The sequence below is a fragment of the Leptodactylus fuscus genome, chromosome 6, assembly GCF_031893055.1.
Source record: "Leptodactylus fuscus isolate aLepFus1 chromosome 6, aLepFus1.hap2, whole genome shotgun sequence".
Taxonomy (NCBI): Eukaryota; Metazoa; Chordata; class Amphibia; order Anura; family Leptodactylidae; genus Leptodactylus; species Leptodactylus fuscus.
The window spans coordinates 160,172,958-160,186,435 of record NC_134270.1 but is presented as its reverse complement, the minus strand read 5'-3'; the positions used below and the strand labels follow the sequence as shown (position 1 = coordinate 160,186,435).

The 13,478-nt window shown below is 43.5% G+C and overlaps 1 protein-coding gene across 1 annotated transcript; it reads right to left on the bottom strand.

The window, feature by feature from the left end:
* Window positions 1-3,624: 3,624 nt before the first annotated feature.
* On the bottom strand, window positions 3,625-10,778 carry TMEM82 (transmembrane protein 82). Its single transcript, XM_075277808.1, has 6 exons — window positions 10,637-10,778; window positions 10,447-10,519; window positions 6,369-6,549; window positions 5,785-6,193; window positions 5,228-5,415; window positions 3,625-4,464 (listed from the first exon to the last, which is right to left on the bottom strand). The coding sequence occupies exons 1-6, from the start codon at window positions 10,716-10,718 to the stop codon at window positions 4,345-4,347; spliced, it is 1,053 nt and encodes a 350-aa protein (XP_075133909.1). The 5' UTR covers window positions 10,719-10,778; the 3' UTR covers window positions 3,625-4,344.
* Window positions 10,779-13,478: the final 2,700 nt, after the last annotated feature.

Genomic DNA, 13,478 nt, shown 5'->3' with positions numbered 1-13,478 from the left:
GACATCTCGGTCTACCTGCAGCGCCACAACGGTGCATTCCCGGTCGCATGTTCATTAATTAAAAACGCTTTATATACCGGGTAATGTCCACCCTTTCAATTTGTGTACTTACTTTCCGGACACCCTGTAGTGTATGTTGCATTGCTTGTCCATTAGGGGGCAGATCTGGTAATGGATGCGTGTTTAAACATTGTTGTTTCTCTTGGAAGATGATACATATGGTCATCACATTCAATCTAAAGACATGGATCAGTAACAATTCTGGAAATTGTATTGGCGGTTGGGGGTCGTGAACTGCAATGTATTGACCTTTATCCTTATTGCAACCTCAGCATCCTCTTCCCCATCACTTGCTCTGCAATGTTTATATGGTATGTATTGATTTATATGGTATATATTGTTTTTTATGATATATATTGATATGTATTGGGTTATATAGTGTATATTGGCCCAGATTTCCCATTCTGGTTATGACTATAGTGGGGTAAGCATGGTATCTGTGGCACAATGTGGCAATGTATCTAGTTTGGGCTAAACTTTTTTGACTTGTTAGACATGTGGATTCTTAGTAAAAGTGGACCTGGCTTAAATGTAACATGACACACTAGAAATGCGCAAAAATTGTGTTGTACAATTCTGGGTTAAGGTAAGTCAACAAAAAGGTGGAGTAAGCCTAGACCAGGCAGTGTAAGGATACCCCAGATGTGTCATTCAGCATCAGTCACTGTGATAAATCTGACCATACTGTATAACTATAGTAAATCTAGGTCATTGTACATATTTCTAGTTCTTTCGTATAGACGCGTGCTGCGTGTATTTCTGTGCTGCATTCCTTGGCCTGGTGACTTCTAGTAATTTACATCCAGAATTTGCTATCCTTTCTCCTCTTGTTTTATTCCGTTTTGTATCACGTTTCTTTTGCTCGTCTCACATCTGTGTTTTGTCGCCGTCCCCCCTTCTAGTGGTGTCATATATCCAGTCAGCCTCTCGCTACATCACCGTTTCCTGCGGTGTGAGGTCAGAGTCCTCGCAGGTTGATAATTTGCGCCAGATGTAAAAACCGTCAGGAGGAATGAAGACTGGCGCCCGGAAAGAGGTGGGGAGCTCAGCGTGGGGTGGTTACCCCCTGCGTAGTCAGAGATATATATATATATATATATATATAGATATATATATATATATATATATATATATGGAGTACGGTGTGATGTAACCTATGGGCTCTGCCATGACATGCCGCCACAGCCGTCCTCCCCAGCGATGGATCCAGTTTCTGCTAACATTGCTTTAACCCTTTCAGCCCTGGAGAGTGCCTGGGGATGGCGCTACATTATGAGGAGCCCAGGAGGAGTAGAAATGGTTAATGTAACAAATCAGTCATTTCCTCCGCTGGATTCCTGGCTGATTACTGAGCTCCGGCTCTTGTGTGTTTTCTTTTACTTAAAGAAAAAAAAAAAAATCCTGTTCCCAGATGTGCGACTAGAAACTAAATCTTCAGGGAATGTGAATATTTACAGAAAGAATTTGCTCCGGCAACTGCTTTATATGTATTATACAGGAACACACATGTAGCATGTTCTGCGCCATGTATTCGTACTATGATGGGGTTGTATGGTTATGTTATGGGGCCCTATGGTGGTGCAGGCCATGTATAAGGCTACATGTAAAGAAAAGGTGAGTCAGTGCTGCAACTATAGATAGGAATAAGACCTGCTCCATAGTTTGCAGATGATCGCTACAGACCAGACATTGATCTGCAAAAATAGACACATGTATTGGGCCATATAGAAATGAATGGGTTTGTATACTTTCCACGATCCCAGATCTGTAATTGTGGATAGTATAGAGAAAAACCCTACGGTTGTATGCATGGGGCGTCATGGGGTTGTGTTCTGTTACTAGGTTATGTAGATTTTATCTTGTGACCTTTCCTACAAGCGACATCCCTACAAACATTATATGGGCTGACTTTCGCCTGCAGGGAAAATACTGACATTCTAGTGTATATGGCTCTAAGGAGTGGTCAGAGCCTACCATTGTATGTATGAGGTTATCAGCGGCACAACAGCCACCATTACACGTAGTAGGCCCCGGGGGCCACAGCTCGGCGCACATTATCACACGTAAGAGGCTTGGATACCATTTCATAGCAGTCAGATCACACACTAGGGTCACATTAGCAGCGTCACCTCTCTATACAGGTCTGTCAGAAGGACTAGAACAAAGGAGGGGTGGACCCCTAAAATAGTGGTAGCACATGGAGTCCAACGGAACCCCCATGGACTATAATAGGGTTGTTTGCGTGCTCTTCATATTAAAACTGAAACCAGCGGATGAAACAGTTCTCCGTGCAGGACATTTTCCTTTGCTGAGTTATAGTGAATCTGACAGGCTGAGGATTTCAGGATCGCCTTGATCTCCAGTAACTTTCTTAAAAAGTGGCAAATAGGGTGCAGAAACAACAAAGTAGTAGTCCATGGCCCTGATTTCTGGTGTAGATAGCCCCCCCGTAGTGTCTCAACAGATACATGACATATCAGACAGTCTGACATATGATTGATACACAGTCTCAGACGACAGCATTGCATATGATACTTGGATATAGTCGCTTAGTCAGTGTCACATGTCAAGCTTAGATACAGCACCTCTGTAGCCAGTATCACACATGATAACATTAGATACAGAGGATTAGTAGACAATATTACACGTCCCAAGATTTGATAAGCAGCTCAGCAGACAATATCATACAGGACAGACATAGATTACATATGATACTTAGATACTGTTACTAAACCACTGTATCGCCTGCCACGCTAAGTTCACGTCTGCGTTCGAGACGGGATCGACTTGGGGAGTCCCCCGAACGGAAGCCTAATCCGCTTAAAAAAAAAAAGTGGTTACCTTCAGAAACCCATGGCTCCCATAGACAATAATAAGGTCAACTAACTTTCTGCCCAAAAAGGGCGAAAAATGTGGAGAGGAGAACGGAATCCCTGTATGGAGAGCCAATGCTGGTGTGAACCAAGCCTCAGACTTAAAGGGATTCTATTTTTTTCAGGCTTAAAGAGACTCAATTTTTTCTCACTAACACGTAGGAATAGCCTTAAGAAAGGCTATTCTTCTCATACCTTTAGATGTCTTCACCTCGCTGCCGTTCGGTAGAAATCCCGGTTTTCATCGGTATGCAAATGAGTTCTCTCGCAGCACTGGGGGCGTCCCCAATGCTGCGACAGAAAGCTCCAGTGCCGCCTCCCATCTTCTTCAGGAACGTCCTTCACGCGTTTTCTTCCGGCGCAGGCTTCAAACTTCTAGGGCAAAGCCGACTGCTCATGCCCGCCGGCCACAAGAAAATGGACGCTTACACAGCAGAGAGTTCTCTTGCAGCATTGGGGATGCCCCCAGTGCTGCGAGAGAACTCATTTGCATACCGACGAAAACCCGGATTTATACTGAACAGCGGTGCAGAAAAGACATCTAAAGGTAAGAGAAGAATAGCCTTTCTTAAGGTTATTCCGACGTGTTAGTGAGAAAAAAAAATTAGTTTTAATGATAGGATCCCTTTAAATACAGCTACTTAGTTGACAGTATCACACATGACAAGATTAGATACAGTATCTCAGCAGATACCATCAGACATAATGGGCTAAGATACAGCAGCGCCTTTATTTACATATGTGTCTGTTTCACATGACTGGGGATGACAGAGCCAGGACAATACAAGGACTTTCATACAGCTTAGTCTGAGTATACACAGTACGGCAGAGTGTGAGCGCCCTCTATAGATATACACAATGTACTGCACAAAACAGGACTTCTAACACGCAATCTGTAATATCATGTAACAAAATTCAGAAACCAGCAAGTAAACAACAATTTCCACAAAATATGTTTAAAATAATTAAAAAAAAAATACAATTGTATGTGCAGGAAAATACGAGGGTGAGCGCAGTGGACCTGATAACTGCAGTCACATGGAAGAAGAGAAGTACAGGACTTGTCCTTTCTGCTGTAAATAAAGTTACATTATTGTAGAATAGAAAACCTCTGCAACCTTCTAATACGCTTCGTGTCATCACACTTTGGATGTAAACAAGAAATGATGATGAAAAAGTCTTAGTAGAAAGTTGCAGAATTTGCAGGCTATAGTTGGTATTTGATATAAATTCATCCTCTCCATCCAGGAACATCACGTTCCGCTAGTCCCTGCTTTAGAGATATTCCAGGAACTATGAAGTCCCGAATCACATAAGTCCGTACCCTCATTCCATTACCCTCCACTTTAGAGCTGTAGGGTTCATGTATTCCACATTCATACAGTCAATATTAAGAACCCCCATGATGTGATCAGTCTTCTTCGTCCAGGGTGCTGTCTGTTGTAAGCCGTCTTGAGGATGGGGTGTTCTCTGTTGTCAGTCTTCTTGATGATGGGCGCTTTCTGGAGTTTGATGTTCTGGCTGCATAATCCTAGAGACAGAATAAAGGAGAAATGCTGAATAAGGGCCTAAAAAAAAAAAAAAAAAAATCCTGTTCCATAAAGAAGTCCCCAGTGTCTTATACCCCATTCAGGATGGCAAGACTGTGACTGTTCTGCCATCTAGAGTCTGCACTGGAAATCTCAACCAAAATAATTAGCTGACAGCAAGTAATTGCCTGTCATTAAAGAAGACCTTTCACCGTCTCTTCCAACGCGAATGCTGACTAGCTGTCCAGCTAGAACGGAATAAAATAGGGACTGGATCCGATAACCTTCAGTCTTTGCCTCTGTATTCCCAGGCTACAATGAATCTTGCAGCCATAAATACTGCTGGTTAGATGTAATGTGGGAGAGGAGAAAGAAGAATAAGATACCAAGGAGGGTGCTATTATTGCTTGAGAGACAAATTTGGGTCCCCAAAGGCTCCAGCAGGGTAAGGCTAGGTTCACACTTGCGCGGGCTATCGGTCGTTCGGGTCCGCCGGGGATGGAGAGCCCATTCGCTAAAACAGCAGTTACTCGCAGGTCCCATAGATTATAATGGGGTCTGCCAGGTGTTCGTTGGGTTTCAGGTGGTGGAGAGAAAGGTCCTACATGCTAGACTTTTATCTCCATCAATTTTTGGCAGAATCTTCAGCAGATGTGAACCTAGCCTAACTCTGCCCTTGACACCCGCAAGTGCCCTCTGTGGGGTCTCCTGAAGAGACCGATCAGCTGTGGCAGTCAAACAAAGAAAGCCTAACTGTAATCTCACCTCCTGTCTGCAGATATCCAGCATGACCCCAGCGTGGACCAAGCACCACAGCTCTCCAACCAGCGAAATGAAGATGTGTAAAATATCTGCCCATCTTCCCACCGTCATCATCAGGATCAAGAGACCCCCCATGCGAACAAACACCGTCTGATAGGCCATCTGCTCTGTGGGGTTCTGGTGCTGCTCCTCTGCGGATGAACACAGCACAAGCATGAAGACAACATAGGTAAAACAGATTGGCCCATAAAATTCACTCACCTCTCCCAGACTCCTGAATGGCAATGTAACCTGGTTATACATCATTAGAGGGATGGAAAATATATTGCTGCATATGTAGCAGTATTGTTGTTGAGGATTGTAGGAAAGCTGTGTGACAAGCCTAACGGGAGCCATATTGCTTCTTGCACAGCCTTCCCACACAAAGAATTAAAAAATATATAAGGACAGTGAAAAAAATATTATGGACTGTCCAGGATCTTACAAGTGATTACCAAACCTGACTACATCAGTTGCTTCTAGCAGTGGAGAGATGAGTGTGTGGTCATGGTGGCCCTCACCTTGCATATATATGACCAGCAATGTGTAGCAGATGGTCAGTGGTGTCCAGAATCTCACAGCCTCGGACGTATTGAGAAAATCCCGATTAATCACAGCCACGGCGGCCAGGTCTGATACAACAAACGCCACTTTCAATGCCCTGCACAGCCCGGCAGGTATGTCTTGCCAGCAGGCCAGCAAAGACAGGCAAACCCCACAGTAGCGCTGACTGCTGTGCAGCTGGTACATTACTGCCACATGTCGACACATCCTCCTTGTCTGCCACACTATCAGCCCAGAAAGCCCCACTGCCAGCAGAAGGTTCCAGGTTCGGTGAGGCGCCCCTTCATGCAAGTAGTCCAAGCTGCAGGTCACCCCACATCCCAGGGAGAACTGGCAGAGGAGGTAAAGTTGCGAACTCTGGATGCCCTGCAGAGACAAAAGCAAATATTCTGATAACTGGTCCTGAATAACATCAAAACTTATTTTCCAGTCACCTCTAGAGCTGCATTTATTATTCTGCTGGTTTTCCTGTGAGATTTGCCTCCTTTCTGTGTGATGTGACATCTTTAACAAGTCGTCATCTTGTTGTTCTTATACTAACCTTTTGTAGAGACAAAATCATGGAGACCGCACGTAGGGAGAACTCCAAAACCACTAGAGCACCAACCCGGGGCCCCAGCAGGGAGTAAATGAATGTGAGAAGCAGAAGATGGAGGAGTTCACTGAGCCGAGACAAGGAGCTGATCTGTGTTGCTTTCTTCTGTCTTTCAGGGTCTGGGTCACTGCAAGAGAGAAGATAAATGGTCACTTCCCCATGTATGTTGAGTACTATACGAAAATATTAGTTAGTCTTCGGCAGTATATTTAGTAGTGAGTACTAGTTAGTATTACATTGACTTAGTTAGTATTAAACCTTATGCATAGGAGTTAGGGCTAGCGATATTTACAGATATTCATTTGCACTTATGACATGGGATGAAACATGGCACCAGTCCGCACATATTCCGACAACATGGCTTCACGACTGTTATGAATTTATGTTCACATACTATATTAAACTGCTTTTGCCAGCAGGAGAATCAGCTAATTGGAGTTTGCTGATAAAGCCAGGTCTGTTACCTCTCTATGTAAACACGCAGATAACACTGAGTCCATTGTGTACAAGCATTTGCATATTATCTGATCTACTCCAGTGGTGAGACACTGACATTGGAAAACCCCTTTAATCTAAATTGCCAGTTTGCCAACTTTAAACATGCCGGGAAAAAGAAAATCTAATTTATCGCAAAATTCTAAAACAGTGAGAGCTATGAAGGTAGCCAGAAGTCACAGAGTTCTCCTCAAGGGGCGCTCAGGAGGATTGAGCAGCCGAAATGCCAGAGCAGGCGGATCATCAACGCCAACAACACGCTCATTATATGGTGTCCCAGCGAGCTGCTGAGATGCCGGAACAATTACAGGCACGATGTGAGGAACAAGTTCCGCAGCAGGATATCTTGAGAGCTGCCGAAACGCCGGAGCAGGTGGATCATTGATTGCAGCAATTTTCTGAAATAGTAGTAGTATCTACTAGTATAATTAGACGGGAGTAACACCGTAGTTAGTCTTCATTACATTAGCATAGTAAGGAGTGCTGGTTACATGAAAACCTGGGGAACACATGAAGCTGTGGGGGGCAACCTGGAGGGGAACATGAAAATGTGTGGGCAACTGGGGAAAAGTGGGGGCACTATATTATGTGGGGCTGCTAGGGAGGCATTCTACTGTGTGACAGCCACTAGGGGGAATAATACTGTGTGTGGGAGCTTAAGGGGGGCATTATAATTTGTGCAGGTAAGATATGTCTAACTGGTAGTGATATGGGGGGGGGGGGGGCACTTTCTGAACCCTTACCAATAATGGGCAGGGCTTACCAATGTCTCAAAACAGCCCTGCCCACTATAGTCAATGTTGTTCTGCATATCAAAGGATGTGAACAGAGCCTTAGCAGCTTCCATTAGTGGAGTGAAGGCTGTATTTGTGCATTGTATTGTCTGTTTTCCAGTCACAAATCCCATCGTGACCGCAGGTACAATGGCCCAAACTAGTGGCATCATACAAAACATATCTGCATTACGGTTGTAGTAATGTGGACTAACAGTGTGTACTATTTACCAGTCTCCATCATCGTATTTAGTATAAGGATAATGCACACAGTGATGTTATGGTACAAGGAAAAGGCACACAGTGATGTTGTAGTAATACTGCAGTAAGGCAACTACGTCTTGCAACGGGCAAAAACATAATGGGGCAAATTTATTATACCATACAAAAAAGACGCAGTGTCTGGTGAAGGATGTGCCTCATATATGATGCTAGGTTCACACTAGGGTCGGTTTTCCGTTGCTTTGGTCTGTTAGAGGACCAGAACAGTAGATAGGTGGTCACATATGTAGTCTGACGGACCCCACTAACTATAATAGGATCCGTTGCGTGTCAGTTCTTTAATGCTGAAACCACCGGATGAAAAAAAAAAAAAAAAGCCAGTCTTGCAGGATTTTTTTTTGTCTGACAATTTTGAACACACACTGACGGATTCTCCAAAGACTCCAGTGGAGATGTGAACGTAGCGTGAGATATACTAGCCACCAGCTCTGAGTGTATGAAACTGGGATGAGTAACTCCAGTCATCACAAGAACATGTCCTATCTTTGTTTTCAGGAATACCTCAATAGGCTGAACTTTATCACACATGACAACAGGACCCAGACGGTCCTAGAGATAGTCTTAGAGATCACCTCTGTTATCAATAGGGGAGGTTTATAAAACCCTGCACTCCAAAATTCTGGCATTAAAAAGTCGCAAAGCAGGAATTTCTTAGTTTGTTTGTGTAAAACTTTTTGATCTCTGCACCACTCGCTCTGCTTTTAAAGGGAGCCTGCACACGGAGTTTACACTCGCTCATTCTGAACGTAAAACTCATTCAGAGTGAGCTGCGTAAAAAACAGATTCCATTGACTTGAATGGGAGCCGGCATACACGCGATCCCCATTGAAATCAATGGGAGGCTTTTTTTTTTTTTGCTTTCAATGTGATACGCGCGTATGCCGGCACCCATTGAAGTCAATGGGATCTGTTTTTTACGCCGCTCACTCTGAACGAGTTTTTCGTTCAGAATGAGCTAGCGTAAACTCCGTGTGAAGGCTCCCAAAATGTTTTTGGGTAAGTGGGCGTGATTAGCAATATTTGACTCATGAAAATTGTTGCAAACTCGCTCTAGTGAGTGGGTGGGGTAAAAAGTGTAGACAGACATATAAGACTCATCTGATTTATCGAACATTGTGCAACATTTATACATTTGCCACAAATTACACCAACGCAGACTAGAAATTCTCCTAATGATACATTTCCCCCCCAGCATGTAAATAATGCTACAGTGACTCAAATGAACAGTGGAGATAGGTGATGAAATTATATACAATGCATGTGCCACAGAGATGAGTGAGTACTATTCGATTAGCACGCACCCATAGGAATGAATGGAAGCGGCCGGCACGCAGACTTTGCCGGCGGCCAGCCGCTTAACCCCCTGCGTCCATTCATTCCTATGGGTGCGTGCTATTCGAAACGGGAGTTTCGAATTGTACTCGCTCATCTACCTGACAAGCTCTTCCCACTGTCTAAAAAGGAGCCAAGCACCAAGGATGTTCCACTTCTACGCCAGTTTTCTGGAATACTTTAGATTGTAAATTCCCCCCAATGACTACTAGGTAACAGTCTCCGTCAGTGTAGCTAGCAGTGACTACTAGGTAACAGTCTCCGTCAGTGTAGCTAGCAGTGACTACTAGGTAACAGTCTCCGTCAGTGTAGCTAGCAGTGACTACTAGGTAACAGTCTCCGTCAGTGTAGCTAGCAGTGACTACTAGGTAACAGTCTCCGTCAGTGTAGCTAGCAGTGACTACTAGGTAACAGTCTCCGTCAGTGTAGCTAGCAGTGACTACTAGGTAACAGTCTCCGTCAGTGTAGCTAGCAGTGACTACTAGGTAACAGTCTCCGTCAGTGTAGCTAGCAGTGACTACTAGGTAACAGTCTCCGTCAGTGTAGCTAGCAGTGACTACTAGGTAACAGTCTCCGTCAGTGTAGCTAGCAGTGACTACTAGGTAACAGTCTCCGTCAGTGTAGCTAGCAGTGACTACTAGGTAACAGTCTCCGTCAGTGTAGCTAGCAGTGACTACTAGGTAACAGTCTCCGTCAGTGTAGCTAGCAGTGACTACTAGGTAACAGTCTCCGTCAGTGTATTACGGCCACATGACCACAATCGTATTTCTTTTCCGTATACTATGTGTTATTACAGATAGTATATGGACCCATTTGTTTCTATAGCCTCATGCTCACCACTGTGCTTTTCATAGGTCCATGGGGAGCCATAACCTGAGCCACAAAATACGGAGCAGTTCCAGGCTCATTCATTCTATTGTATTTGCCTATGAAAAACACAGATAGCACACAGCTGCCATCTACATGCTGCCTATTCCATTCTCACGTATCATGTAGCCATACGACTAGTGACTACTAGGTATAGACCACTATATCTTTGAGTACTAGTTAGTGTTCAGTGCAGTCAGTAGAGCGTATTCCTCAGTCTATCACAGTGCAGTCAGTACTAGTTAGTGGTTACAGTCACTAGTTTATCCACTTACTTCAGACACCGTATGTAGAGATGAACCTTCATGAAGTTGTACAGAACAGACACCGCACAGGCCCCGACCAGACCTGAGAAGATAGAAAACAACCTTTTATATGACATTATAGGGAGGTCACAGTTTGTATAAGGACTTATAGGACCTTTCCATATCTATATACTGGGGAGGAAGAGGTTACCATACTAACCTTGTAGGAAAGAGTCCACACTGCCCCACAGGTTCCAGGGCACCCCGGGGAGGAAGGAAACCACATAGGAGAAGAGCCCCATGGTCAGCAGGGATTCTGGATATGAGGACTACAGGCTGCAGCTCTTCCCTGTCTACTGTGTGAGAGTAAAGGTCAATCTAAGGCCTGACAGCTGATAAACAGTGTGCAAAGGGGCAGACATTAACCCTGGCAGGCCCAGAGTACTCTACAGGAACCTGCTTCTCTGGCAATAGTCCTGAGGGGCCCCAGACTGTGGCTCCGAACCCCTGATAACTGCAAACTGTTACTAATGGTAAGCTGTAACTAGAACTCCATTCAGTCAATTGACACTTGATCTGAAGGAGACATGGCTGCCTGCCAGACCCCAACTCAGCGAGAGGATCTTCAACAACTATACCTTATACCATAAGGAGAGTAAAGACATTTTGGGATCTGTCTACTGGGAATTCACATGTTTTCTGTGGATAAAATCTATTTTCTCTTGTTATCAGGCTAGGGAAAGCCCATTGTATTGCAGGTGAATGCAGTCTGTTGGTTTCAGTAATCAACTATTGCAAGTCAAAGTGAGGTTGACTGATACCCCGTTATGGTTAAAGGGGATTTCCATAAACTACACTTACATTAAGCCCCCATGTCGTGGAGATGCAGCTTTTTTTTGTTGCAGATTTTGCTGCGATTTTTTGAGCCAAAGTCAGGCGTAGATTGAGCAGAAGGGAAAAGTATAAGAGTTTCCTATATATTTCTTATTATAACCACTTTTGGTGTAAAAAATGGCAGTAAGATCTGCAAAAAAAGAAGCTGCTTTTCCGTCATAGGGTGAATGTGGACGAAACCCTGCTCGAATGCGACTGTGCACGATCACACAATTATACTGTATAATGCATGCTATCATTGGTGTATGCACATGTGTGGGATGTCGGCCACCTGTGGCTTATGAACCATGATGTAAATAGGGGATAAGGGTCTGATCACTGGCAATCCTGAGAGAGGGGTGTCATGTCCCCTTGTTTGAAAGGAGGAATACAGCGCTGGGCTATTCACAACAGAGCTGAATGATGTGTTACCGACTTGCACAAATTGTTTTCCTTTTAAGCAGGAGAACATGAAACCCCCATGCTCATGGATAGTAGAATTTCTGATAGAGGCTTACTATCACATATGGGGATACATCTTGATTGTGGGACGACCCTTTTCAGTTCACATGCTGTTCAATAAACCTGGATGTAAAATCCTTTGGATGTTTTTTTTCTTATTTCTATTTTATCAGCCCCACTAGAGAGCAATACAATCCTTTGGGTGTTGATGAAAGGTTTTTCTGCTGATTTTCTAACAGTGTTCACAAACTTTGCTCTCTATTGCAGAATCAACCACAATGAATCTACAGACAGGAGATAAACTGTTTATTGTGGGGTTAATGCCGGGATTAGCAGGACATTGATCAGGTGAGTGCAGACAGGACTGTTGGGGGCATTACTCCAGGTAAATATGTGCTCTTCACAGGGCAAGGTTTGGGGGCTTAACTATTGAACCTTGCTGATGGTGAACTTTGCACTGCTCGGACTCTTTAAGTGTGAATACACATAAGTTACTAAGCAGAGGTTTAGCAAGGAAGGACTATAAAGGAGACCCCTTTAATTATGGGCTCTGCACTGTACGTCTCGTGCTATATATACAGTGGGACCCTGTAGTTAAGCTTGTAATAAACCGCAATTAAAGAACATTGACGCTGGGTCTACAATTTCTCGCTGCAGATTTCCCAGAGTAATTGTTGTGGGTCACCTGCGGCTTTCAGTCTTTAAGCTGCTGTATGTCCCATCTGGACCCAGACTAAAAGATTATTTTCGCCTCCGCATAGTGCCATGTGTCTTCTGTAATGTTCAAAAGTGATGTATAGACATAATGCACAAAAAATGTATCTGCACGTGGTTAATTTGCTCAGTAAATCATGATTTCATTTATAATACGTTGATGTCATAATATACATTGTACTCTGTGAGCTCATATTATAGGCATGATGCAGAGAAATGCACACTATGATGTCATAGTACACGGAAAATCAGAGGGGTAATTTGAAGTTTCTGGGTCCCATAGGATACATATTATCCTAGTGATTTTCTACCTTGTAAAGTGTCATTTGGGTACCCTGAAGCTTCAGGGCCTGGTAGTGATTGTTACCTCTGCACTCCTTATAGCCACGCTGCTGAGGATAATGCACATAGTGTAGTTACAGTACAGAGATAATGTACACAGTGGTGTGACGGTACAAGGAAATTCACACAGTGATGTCATCGTATAGAGATAACATGCACACTGATTACATACTACAGGTAAAAAGCACATAGGGATGTCTCAGTATATACTGTATATAATACATCCATGTCATGGAATATACTGAGTAATGTCATATTATAGGCACAATGCAGACAGTGATCTCACAGAACAATGATAATGTACAAAGTAATATAATACAGGAATAATACACACAGTGATGTCACAGTACAGGGATAATATGAACAGCAATGTCACAGTATAGGGAAAAATTACATAATGATGTCAAGGTATAGAGATTAGATGTAAGCTGATTTCATAGTACGTTCTAGTAAAGTAGAGTCTCGCACATCTTTGTGTTGGGCCCTGTCATGATTTAAAATAGCAAAATATTACTGCAATATACTATTGTGGGTTCCTTTGCACATCTCTATGTTTTGTGTTTTTCCATGTAGAATTTCTCCTTTCCTGGATACACACATTCAGCCTCTAGTTTGTTTTTGTTTGTTTTTTTTTTGAAGGGGGGTTGTTGAAGTGGATTCAGCAGGAGAAG